This window comes from Hyperolius riggenbachi, chromosome 11 (assembly GCF_040937935.1).
Source record: "Hyperolius riggenbachi isolate aHypRig1 chromosome 11, aHypRig1.pri, whole genome shotgun sequence".
Taxonomy (NCBI): Eukaryota; Metazoa; Chordata; class Amphibia; order Anura; family Hyperoliidae; genus Hyperolius; species Hyperolius riggenbachi.
In genome coordinates this window covers 250,808,543-250,820,975 of record NC_090656.1, presented here as the reverse complement: position 1 = coordinate 250,820,975, position 12,433 = coordinate 250,808,543, and the positions used below count along the sequence as shown (strand labels likewise).

Here is a 12,433-nt window from a genome sequence, read left to right as displayed (position 1 = left end):
ACCAGTGTATGGCTGTCTTTAATGTGTGCCACAATTTCAGTGGTACAAACTATACACAGACAGTATGACCTAATTAACTGTTCTGAACTTGAGCACCTATTTCTGACTATTACCTTGCCCATTCTTGCCACACATCACCGGGTTTATTAATACACCAGGGCAATATTTTACTTGGGCAATGTGTCAGATCACACTGAGCTTAGTCAGTCCATGAGTTATAATTTTACTGACTATCTAGGGACTTGATATTGTTATATTTTAAGACAATTTACCCTTATATATTAATTATGTCTCATTTTCTACTTACCAATACCAACGATGGGGAGGCATGATGGCCATGTTTTGTTTTGAGTTTGTTTTTATCATTTTGTTCCCTCAATAAAGATTACATTTGTACTATGAATTGGTCCAAGTGACTTTTTGTAGATCACGATCTTGGTTATATTATTGTGGGAAGCTCTTTCCTTTTCATTTCTTACTGTAAGCAACGAGCGTCGCATACCGGTATTTTAAAGCAAAGTGGCAAGAGACAAACAGGCACATAATAATAATAATAATAATAATAATATAGTACCAGTCCGACCCAAAATATTACCTAAAGTCCCATTCTGTCTTTCTGTACAGCAAGTGTAAAAAAAAAAACAAAAAAAACAAAAAACAAGTTCTTTATCTTATGCAAATGAACGTTACACTGCTTGTCCAATTGACCTGGATTTCCTGAAAAGTAAACAGAAGGCAAAACTTTCATCTGAGTGTGGAAACATTGCTGATAAAGTGTTAGTGTTAAAAGGTTCAAATGAGTCATTACTTCTGCTTGTTTTCCAGCTGAATGAAGCAGATTTTACATCAGACTGACATGGCTGCTGTTTAGAAAGCAGTGTTAAAAATGAAACCCTCAAACTGAAAAAAAAAATTCTGTTAATTATCCCAAGTTTATTTTCAGTACAGGTTTGCGTTATGAGCACAAAAAAAAAAAACTTGAGCCCCACTCTTTGCTCCCACTGCCTTTAGACTGGTGCCCACGTATCCTGCCACTAATATCACATGACTAGTGAAGATGACAGCTGACCAATACGGTAAGCTCAATGAGAGAGGAAGAGGCGGGACGAAGTCTAGCTGCATAATCAGTTTGACACAGAGTCACTTTAAAGGGAACCCGAAGTGAGTGAGATATGGAGGCTGCCATATTTATTTCCTTGTAAATAATGCCAGTTGCCTGGCAGTCCTGTTGATCTTCTGGCATAATTAGTGTCTGAGACAAAATTCTAGAACATGCATATAGCTTATCCAGTAAAACCTGAGTCAGCTGAGTTAGAGTACCTGATCTTCATATGCTTGTTCAGGGCCTATGGCTAAAAGTATTAGAGACAAATGTTCATGAGGACTGCCAGGCAACTGGTATTTTTTAAAAGAAAATAAATATGACAGCCTCCATATACCTCTCACGTCGTGTATCCTTTAAATTGAACCCAAAGTGAGATGGATATGAAGGCTGTCATATTTATTTCCTTTTAAGTAATACCAGTTGCCTGGCAGTCCTGCTGATCCTCTGCCTGTAATACTTTTAGCCATAGCCCCTGAACAAGCAAGCGGGAGATTAGGTGTTTCTGACACTGTTCTGGCAAAATTAGCTGCATGCTTGTTTCTGGTGTCACTTCTTCAGCCAAATCGATAATCAGGACTCCCAGGCAACTGGTAATGTTTAAAAGGAAATAAATATGGCAGCCTCCATACCCCTCTCACTTCGGGTTCACTATAAATGGGATGTCTCATATTTAATAGGAATAATCACATGTTTTCCAAGTTCTGCTGCATTTTGTTGTTCCATTTCCATGCTGAGGAAATTTGCATGAGACTTGCATCAGCTCAGAATATTTTGCATCTCATTGCCGATCCCTGCTGGTCAGGTTGTCATTGTCACCCCCTGTTCCTTGTTACCCCTGTAGGCTGATGGGAAGCATGGCTTTGTCCAACCATTACCGGTCGGAGGCCTTGCTGGATGTAGACACAGCGGCGGGCGGCTTTCAGCGCAGAACAGGGCTCAACCAGTGCCTGCCAATCACCTTCTGTACCCACACTGGGCTCAGCCAGTACCTGGCGCTGGCAGACACAGAGAGGAGGAGCCGCAATGAGATCTTCTATCAGTGCCCGGTAAGGAACGATAAACTCATCGGCAGGGCTGTGGAGTCAGTACAAAAATACTCCAACTCCTTGGTTTATGAAACCTCGATTCCAACTCCACAGCCCTGCTTATCAGAAAACTGTTGTATCCAGGGTCAGGAGAGTCCATTGTACACCTGCTCCCTACACTTGTCCGTGTGCCTGCTACTGGCCCTCACCCCTTCCTTACCTGTCCATGTGCCTGCCCTCTGCTTCTGGCCCCACCCCTTTTGTGTGCCTATCCCCTTTCATGGCCCCACCCCCTTCCTTACTTGGTCATGGACCTACCCCTTGCTTCTGGCCTCCACCCCCTTCTTTACATGTCTGCCCCATGCTTCTAACCCCCCCTTCCCTTCCATTCCATGTACCGGCTCCCGCCGTCTTCCTTGACTGCCCATGTGCTGGATGTCTGCTTCTGGCTCCACCCCCCACATGTTCATGGGCCTGCCTTCTCTTTTTCATTTAACTCCCCCTCACTTGTCTGTGTGTTACCTCTGCTAGTTAGCGCCCCCCGACCCCCCCGGGCCTAATGTACTATTTGCGATGAGAGCTTGTTTCACATGGCTCAGAATCCGTGTTTCCTAAATAATCATCTTTGCCGTCTTTGTTTTAGGACCAGACGGCGCATCACCCGGCCGCCCTGGACATGTTCATCACTGGTAAGAGATGGAATTACCAGCATTAACTGGCAGGGGGCGCCACAAGCAATATAATCACCCTCACTGCTGACAAAGTGGTTCTCATTGTGATGAACCTCCATCCTCTAGGGCAGTGATCTGCAAACTTGGCTCTCCAGCTGTTAACCCTCCTGGCGGTTTGGCAAAATCCGCCAGGGGGCAGCAAATACGTTTTTTTTTAATTTTTTTTTTTCATGTAGCGCTACATGATAGCCGCTGCTCAGCGGCATCCCCCCAGCCCCTCCGATCGCCGGCGGCGATCGGAGATCAGGAGATCCCGTTCAAAGAACGGGATCTCCTGGAGGGCTTCCCCCGTCACCATGGCGACGGGGCGGGATGACGTCACCGACGTCATCGCCGTCGTGACGTCAAAGGGGACTCCGATCCACCCCACGGCGCTGCCTGGCACTGATTGGCCAGGCAGCGCACAGGGTCTGGGGGGGGGGGGGGCGGCTGCGGCGACGCGTATAGCGGCGGATCGGCGGGTAGCGGCGGCGATCGGGCACTGCACGCAGCTAGCAAAGTGCTAGCTGCGTGCAGCAAAAAAAAATTATGCAAATCGGCCGAGCGGGGCCTGAGCGGTGCCTCCCGGCGGCATAGCCTGTGCTCAGCACGGGCTTACCGCCAGGGAGGTTAAGGAACTACAAGTCCCACAATGCATTTGCCTTTATGAATCATGACTGTGGCTTACAGACTCCTGCAATGCATTGTGGGACATGTAGTTCGTTAACAGCTGGAGAGACAAGTTTGCAGATCACTGGGCTAGGGGGCAGACTGCTGAAAGTAGGCATTATTGACTCCTCTGTACAATGTCTCCTGTTCTGCCTGCATCCTCCAGTGTAGTGTATGGGGTGCACTAGCATAATCCACTGGAGAAGCCTCACAGGAGATCATCCAATTTAAAGCAGCATACCTTTATTTGTAGGATTAGCCGTTCTATGCTAGGGAAAAAAACATAAGTAGATAAATACTACATAACACATGTATTGTACTGTCCACGTTTTGATTTCAGTGAATTGTATATAGTAACTGAAGAGAATTCTGTTCCTGGGGGGGGCATGTCTTTCGCCCACAGTTTAGACTAAATCCTGATGTCATTTCTGCCCTTTACTTTTTTTCTTTTCTCCTCCATTCGCTGAGTCACCTCAGCCTTGCTTGTAAACACAAGTGAGTAGGGGATCGTGTTTTAGCTAGGCAGGGAAATAATGGGAAGAGGAGGACTATATAATAGATAAAAAGAGCCCCCAGCATGCAACTGTTTGTTACTGACTATTAAAGGGCCAGTGCTCCTTAAGTATGTGATAACTCCAAATCAGAACAGCAGAAAAAGTTTTGAATGCTGGATTAGCATCTTTATCACTTATTACACTCAGACCAGTTCCTGTTGAAATTAGGTTTTTATGGCGACAATCCCGCTATAAATCCTGCATAACTGGCAACACAGACGATTTCACACCACGATGGAGAGGGACGTTTGATAATATCCTGGCTCTACCTAGATCTCAAATGAAATAATAAAAAGAGACGCCACACAGAGCAATTCTGTATCCTAATATTCTCAGCCATAACCTCAAAAACAATAGCAGATAGATATCTCCATAGCATAGTGCAAAAATCCAGTGCCTCGCACCAATCTCGCTTACACAAAAGCACATCTGATTGTACATCACCCTCTTGCAGCTCGTTTGACAGACAGGCACCACCAGGTTACCCGACCTTACCCCCACGGCGTCCCGCCAAGTGTAGTGTTGTAGTATCCAATTCCTCTCTTTCTCCATCCAAACATTTTATAGTTGTGTGCCGGGTAAGGCGTCAGACATAGATAGCTCCAACCTACATGTTTCGTCCTTTCCGGACTCGTCAGGGGCTGAAGGAGCGTGACTACGTCTGTATAATCAATGCAAATGCAGTTTCCCTCGTTAACTGTGATTGGTCTGTTGACTGAAGGTGCCCGCCTCCTATCATGCTGCTCAGACCTCAATATACTTAAAACAATACGCTTTTTGTATGAGTGATGAGACCATCTGATGCCGTCTGTCCTCTCTTCCCTCCAGGCACCTCTTTCTTACAGTGGTTCACCAGTTATGTGAAGAGTGTGGTGTCCCAGGACTTCCCCATCATCAGGGACCAGGTCTTCAGGTAATGTGGACAGGTGGGGGGTGCAGAGGGACGACAGGTATGTGAAATGTTTCCAGCAGGCGGGGGAGCGGTGAGAACAGTAGTGCCATGCGGTGCTCAGGCGGTGGGCGTTGGAAAAGATCCGACATGACGGGTCTTTAGTGAGCATCATGCAGTGACTGTACACACCGGCCTGAAATAAAAACGATCCAGTTACTCACTGATTTTGACATTCCAACATTGTCCCGTAGGTGTGGGCTTTAGGAGGAGTTATAATTAACGTGTATAAATACATCAGAGGGCAGTATAAAAGCTTAGCAGATGAACTTTTTGTATCCCAGGCTTGTACACAGGGCAAGGGGACATGATCTGCATAGTATGGAAGAAAAGAGTTTTTGCCATTTACTTAAAAGAACAAGCGACACCCAAGCTAATCTAGAAATAAAAAACACATATATAAGTAGATAAATACTACTTCTACTTACATAACAGATGTATTGTGCTATCCACGTAATGATTCCTGTGAATTTTATAAAGGAAAAGCAGAAAATCCTATTCTAGGCAGTGGCCATCTTGCCAAGCTAATGCTGACATAATATCCTCCCTGACTCTTGTTTCCCCCCCCCCCCCCCTCCCTTCTCTTGCTCATTGTGTATTCATTAGCTGCCCTCCTCCCAGAGTCTTCAGACACTCCCACTGAGGTGTATACTAACAACTGCACTGTTATTTTTTGTTTTTGTTTTTTTTTACACATCCAATTGCTGAGTCACCTCAGCCTTACTTGTAAACATAAGTAATCAGAGGGTGTTTCTGATAAGCAGCTAGGCAGGGAAATAAATGGAAGAGGAGGAATATATTATAGATAAAAAGCACTCCCAGCATGCAACTGTTTGGCACTAGGGCCAGTGCTCCTGAAGTATGTGATAACTACAAACCATAACAGCAGAATAAGTTTTGCAAGTTTCGAATGCAGGATAAGCATCTTTATCACTTAATACACTCAGACCAGTTGCTGTTGAAATCTAATTTTTATGGTGACAATACCGCTTTAAAAAAAAGGGGGGGGGTCAACCGCGCCATGTAGCGGCAGCCAAATTTCCTTTTGGTTTACATTTGTCCTGTAGAAGAAAATAGTATTGGGAAGGGTTAATTTCCTTGCATTTTCATGGTAGACGCAGCCATGGATGATGCCATATTCTCTGCCACTCTGTCTTCCCTCCCCTAAAGCGAACAAAAAAAACTCAGCCAGATGCCAGTTAAAGGCAAAGCAGTAGCATTTCAAGAGTGGCATTGTCTCAGTATTAGTACAAAGGCTCTGTCGCGCTTGCTAGTGCGCACAAGTGGAGTTGACTTCCTCGGCTACACGAGAAATGAAAGGGGGAGGAGCCAAAGTTCATAATGTCAAAAAAAAATTTCCTTAACCTTTTCCAGATGATGCTAGTGGAAATCTACGCCCTGTTTGAGACGTGTTATCCCTGCCAGGGCGTAGATTTCAGCTTCCCCACCAATCGCGATGGTTTCATGTTGTCAAAGCTCACTCACTCTGCTGTCGGTATGACATCAGATCTCCGTGAGCCGGTCAGGAGCGGATTTTATTGGCTCCTGACCCTGTGATCAATGTGAGCCAATCTCATAGGATACAGAAGCCAATAAAATCCGCTCCTGACCGGCTCAGAGGTCTGCTGTCATAGCGACAGCAGAGCTTTGGCGATGGGTGAGCGGCAACAGCGGCGATTCTGTGTGGCAAGATGTCGGTAAGCCCGGTTTGGGTACTTAAGGGGCCAGAGACCGCTGGTACGCAGGTAGTTAATTGGTAAAATGTAATTTTTAAAGGTAAACATTACTCTTATTTGTGTAAGAAATAAACTATGCTGTCATAGCTACTTACTGTATATCAAGACTTCAATTCCACTTTTTTTTAATTAAATTATTTTTGACATGAGTTAAGGTTGGTACACCCATCCAATTGACTGGCCAATCACTGGCCATTTTTACCACCTCCATGTAGTTTATGGTCCAACAGATTTTGAAAACTGAGTTGAATTTGTAGGTAAACTCTCATACTACATGGAGGTGGTAAAATCATTTAGTGATTGGCCAATCAGAATTGTACCAGGCTCTACTGTATTCACACTCTGTAATGTCAAGTTTCTCCCACTAGGTATGAACATGACAAGAACTGTGTGGCCACTACTGATGACATCACTGTGTCAGTCTCCACCTCCTTCCTTCCTGAGCTGAGCTCCATCAATCCGCCACACTTCTTCTTCACCTACAGAATCAAGTGAGCATTGCTGACACTATAGAACACGTCTTTTCGTTGCCTGTGGTCGCCATTGCCAGCTCGCGTTGGCCTAGTCTAGATTAGTGTGTTTAAGGAAAACCCGTACTGAAAAAAAAAGTTCTCCTGGGGGGTACTCACCTTGGGTGGGGGAAGCCTCTGGACCCTACTGAGGCTTCCCCCGTCCTCCTGTGTCCCACGGCGGTCTCGCTGCAGCCCCCGGAACGCACAGGCGACAAATCCCACAGCCTGTGCATTATTTACCTTTTCGGGCACCAGCGGGGGCGCTGTTGCGGCTCTTCTGATGGAGATAGGCAAAAATAGCCGATCTCCGTCGGGTCCGCTCTACAGCGCAGGCGCAGGAGACCTTTCAGGAGACTTGCGCCTGCGCAGTAGAGCGGGCCCGACGGAGATCGGCTATTTCCGCCTATCTCTGTGGGAAGAGCGGATACTGCACCTGCTCTGGAGCCAAAAGGTAAATATTTACATCGCCGCCGCTCCCGGAGGAATTTTCTCCCGCTGCCGTGGGATCGAGGAGGACGGGGGAAGCCTCAATAGGATCCAGAGGCTTCCCCCACCCGAGGTAAGTATCGCCCAGAGGATTTTTTTTCTTAAGTATTTTCTTTAATAAGGAAGCAGGGCCACAGGAAGCAAGGGGGAAATTTCCCCAGGGCCCCAGAGCCTGTAGGGGACCTCACTCCTCTCCTAGCGGGAATCCTCTGTTAGTCTGTGGCTCAGTGCACTCCTGTCTTCATCCACCGCTGGCTGCATCTGCTCTGTGACCCGTGGCATGCTATTACCTAATAACCTGCGCTGGGGTCATAGAGGAGAGACGTTCCTGCAAGGACGAAGCTGGGAAGCGCATGGAACCGCAAACTGGCAGAGAAGCGTGACCGCTTGGACAGGTATGATACCTTGCCAAAGAGTCTGCAGGGACCCCAGAGACCACAGGTGAGGGGTGATCAGGAGGAGAGGGGAGTCAGCAGCTGGTTTGGGGGTTTGAATTTGGCTGCAAAAAATGGCCCCTAATGCTGCATTTTGGTCGGGGGGGGGGGGGGGGGGGGGGGGGGGCAGGTTAATTCTGCCCATGGGGCTTCATTGCTGCTAGAACCAGCCCTGCAAGAAAGATGGTGCCCAGAGACTGCGCACTGACTGGTCACAAGATATGGGTACCCAAGCGGGCACCACCTCAGGTTGCTGTCTTATTGAGCGAGGCAGGTAGACAGACAAACGATGTGCTCATCACTGACCAGAATAGCTTAGTAATCCAATCAAGGAAAACCGGGGGCACCAAGTCTTTCAGTACCATATTTATATGATTTTGAGCTTCAATAGTGACAGGAAGTGACCTTGGGGTGCCCATGTGGGTGCGTGCTGGAGGGGGAGGGGTTATCCAGCACATATTGTAGCGGCGCTGCTTAAGTTGGGCGTTGGGTCTTGCTGCTAGTAGTAAAATACCAGCAATTTAGTTAACCAATATTTTACCATTCGCTACCACCCCGGTACCCATCCTCACTTGAAGCCTTGCCTAAACAAAACCCCCACCTGAATATCAACCCTAGCCCCCCTGTAAAGGTGGCCATACACTGGCCCGATTCGCGGGCCCGTTTCGACAGCATATTCGTTCCTGGGATCGAATCTGCTGCCAATCGTTCGCGCTAAACGCACCCGCCGATCCGATTTCCTCCCGAAATCGGATCGGTCCGTCGATCGCACCGTGCGGGAAATTACCCTCGATCGCCCGCGGGTAGGGAGCGCGTCGCTAGCGGCGGCCGATCCGATCAGGTATACATTACCTGACGCTGGCTCCCGGGCGTCTTCTCCGCATCTTCTCCGCGCTGCACCCGCTCCATCCCGGCGCTTCCTGTCACTGCAGTGACCAGGAAGTTCAAATAGAAGGCGCTCTATTTGAACTTCCTGGTCACGGAGTGACACAGGAAGCGCCGGGATGGAGCGGGTGCAGCGTGAAGAAGATGCGGAGAAGATGCCCGGGAACCAGCGTCAGGTAATGTATACGGGGGGGGGGGGGGGGGGGGACGACAGGCGGCAGCTCCACAGATTGTGATCGTTTTCAGGCTGAAATCGATTCACAATCTGTTTGCAGTAAAGGCAGCCATACGATCCCTCTCTGATCAGATTCGATCAGATAGGGATCTGTCAGCTGGTCGATCTAATGGCACATCGACCAGTGTATGGCTACCTAAGTGTCTAACCCTAATCTACCATCTAAGAGCTTAAACCACCCCCCCCTCCCTGATCACCCTAATGCCTAGCCCTAAACTCACCTCTAAGTGCCAAAACTGAACCGTGGAAACCCTGCGCCCCAATGACCACTAGTTGTAGCCGATCGTCTGTGATCTACTATAACCATTAACCCCCCTGGCGGTATGAAAAATTCCGCCAGGGGCAGCGCAGCAGTTTTTTGTTTTTTTTTTTAAATCATGATAGCCGCTGCTCAGCGGCATCCCCCCGCCCGCTTCGATCAGGAAATCCCGTTCAAAGAACGGGATTTCCTGGAGGGCTTCCCCCGTCGCCGTGGCGACGGGGCGGGATGACGTCAGCGACGTTGGGAGTCCCGATTTCCCCCCCCGCCCCCCCCCCCCCTCGGCGCTGCCTGGCACTGATTGGCCAGGCAGCGCACGGGGGTCTGGGGGGGGGGGGGGGGGGTTCCGCGCGCCGCAACGGATAGCGGCGATCGGGCGCGGGCCGGCGGCGATCAGGTTAATTCCTATGCAGTGGCCAACCTTTTTTTTTTTTTTTTTTCCATTGCAGTTTTTTTTTAAAGTGGACCTGAACTCCTCTCTGCTCTAAAAGATACACAACAGCATAATAACCTAACCACTTCACCTGGAGAGGTTTTTCCCCTTAAAAAACCAGAGCAATTTTCACCTGTCAACATTCCTTCTATTCATTCGCTCTGTAACTTTATCACTACTTATCACAATGAAACAATCTATACCTTGTTTTTTTCGCCACCAATTAGGCTTTCTCTGGGGGGTATTTTTTGCTAAGAATTATTTTAACTGCGTTGTAACGGGAATAATAAGAAAAAAATGATTATTTCTCATTTTTCGGCCATTACAGCTTTAAAATAATACATGCTTATTTGCCCATTTGTCCCGGTTATTACAACGTTGAACATTTTTCCCTAGTACAGTGTATGGCGCCAATATTTTATTTGGAAATAAAGGTGCGTTTTTTCAGTTATGCGTCCATGCCTAATTACAATCCCATAATTTTATAAAGTAACAGTAATATACCCTCTACATACATATAAAAAAAAAAAGTTCAGTCCCTAAGGTACTTTTTATGTATCTTTTTTTGTAACTTTTTTTTTTTTTTTCCAAAAAAAAAAAAAGATTTTGGTAGCTAATGGGGAGTGTGGGAGGTCAGGGGTTAATTTTAAATGTAAACATATGGTCAAAATATGTCCTTTTATTTGAAAAAAAAAAATGTAGATGTAATTTTACTTTTTGGCCAGAAGATTTCCTCGCTGCTCACTTTCTCATGCATAGTATTAGTACGCATCAAAGAAGTGATGCATGGACGGTCTTAGTGAATGGCAGAGCCATTTCATAGACGCGCGGCGGTCATTCACACGGGGACTTAGATCAGTGAATGGGAACTGTGTTCCCATTTATTGATCTAGCTGCTAACGATCGGCAGTAACGAGCCCGGGGGGGATGGGTCGAGCGGGAACGCGCGTTGGGGAGGGACGTAGTAGCTACGTCCTTGCACAGAGTTGTGGCATTTTGCAGGGGATGTAGTTACTCGTCCCGGGGTAGGGAAGTGGTTAAACAAAAAAAACATTTCTTTGTTATGGCTGATACAATCCTAAAATAAATCTGCACAGTTTCTACTACCTGATTCATGGAAGCAGACATATTGTTTGCAGCCTGTGCTTTCAAATGGGCTTATCTGCCATAGGCATTCATGTTACGCGGGGGGGGGGGGGGGGGGGGGGGGAATCAAATTACAACTTGTGATTAGACGACAAATAAGGGGGAATTACACATACTAAACTCTTTAAATACATACAGGGTGCATTTCTGTTATGTTTTCCTTGTGTCCTGTGCAAGAGTTCAACTCCACTTTTAATGCCACTGTGATCAGATAAATCTGTGATCCTGTTAATAAGTCTTTATTTCTCTTGGCACCAGGATGCACATGGCTAAAAATGCTTTACCCCGAGAAGGCTTGCCAGTTGGATAGCCGCTACTGGGAAGATAACCAATGCTAAGGGGCACGTGGAGGAGGTCCAGGGCCCGGGAGTAGTAGGTAAGGCTGTTACTGGAAGATAACCAATGCTTAAGGGGCACGTGGAGGAAGTCCAGGGCCCGGGAGTAGTAGGTAAGGCCGCTACTGGAAGATAACCAATGCTAAGGGGCATGTGGAGGAAGTCCAGGGCCCGGGAGTAGTAGGTAAGGCCGCTACTGGAAGATAACCAATGCTAAGGGGCATGTGGAGGAAGTCCAGGGCCCGGGAGTAGTAGGGTAAGGCTGTTACTGGAAGATAACCAATGCTAAGGGGCACGTGGAGGAGGTCCAGGGCCCAGGAGTATTAGGTAAGGCCGCTACTGGAAGATAACCAATGCTAAGGGGCACGTGGAGGAAGTCCAGGGCCCGGGAGTAGTAGGTAAGGCTGTTACTGGAAGATAACCAATGCTAAGGGGCATGTGGAGGAGGTCCAAGGCCCAGGAGTATTAGGTAAGGCCGCTACTGGAAGATAACCAATGCTAAGGGGCATGTGGAGGAAGTCCAGGGCCCGGGAGTAGTAGGTAAGGCTGTTACTGGAAGATAACCAATGCTAAGGGGCATGTGGAGGAAGTCCAGGGCCCGGAGTAGTAGGTAAGGCTGTTACTGGAAGATAACCAATGCTAAGGGGCATGTGGAGGAGGTCCAAGGCCCAGGAGTAGTAGGTAAGGCTGTTACTGGAAGATAACCAATGCTAAGGGGCATGTGGAGGAAGTCCAGGGCCCGGGAGTAGTAGGTAAGGCCGCTACTGGAAGATAACCAATGCTAAGGGGCACGTGGAGGAGGTCCAAGGCCCAGGAGTAGTAGGTAAGGCCGCTACTGGAAGATAACCAATGCTAAGGGGCACGTGGAGGAAGTCCAGGGCCCGGGAGTAGTAGGTAAGGCTGTTACTGGAAGACTAACCAATGCTAAGGGGGCATGTGGAGGAAGTCCAGGGGCCCCAG

The 12,433-nt window shown here is 47.8% G+C and overlaps 2 protein-coding genes across 3 annotated transcripts in view; both read left to right on the top strand.

Annotated features, from left to right (window-relative positions):
- The window catches only part of LOC137538134 (CD59 glycoprotein-like), a 472,510-nt gene that overhangs the window by 257,817 nt on the left and 202,260 nt on the right, over positions 1-12,433 (top strand). The gene's annotated exons all lie outside the window — the stretch shown is intronic.
- FBXO3 (F-box protein 3) overlaps positions 1-12,433 on the top strand; it is a gene marked incomplete at its 5' end in the record, with an annotated part of 49,761 nt that overhangs the window by 27,840 nt on the left and 9,488 nt on the right. The window contains 7 exon segments of the mRNA XM_068261685.1: positions 1,947-2,151; positions 2,774-2,819; positions 4,892-4,976; positions 7,117-7,239; positions 11,397-11,421; positions 11,423-11,447; positions 11,592-11,657. Of these exon segments, the coding sequence (XP_068117786.1) occupies positions 1,947-2,151; positions 2,774-2,819; positions 4,892-4,976; positions 7,117-7,239; positions 11,397-11,421; positions 11,423-11,447; positions 11,592-11,657 (575 nt within the window).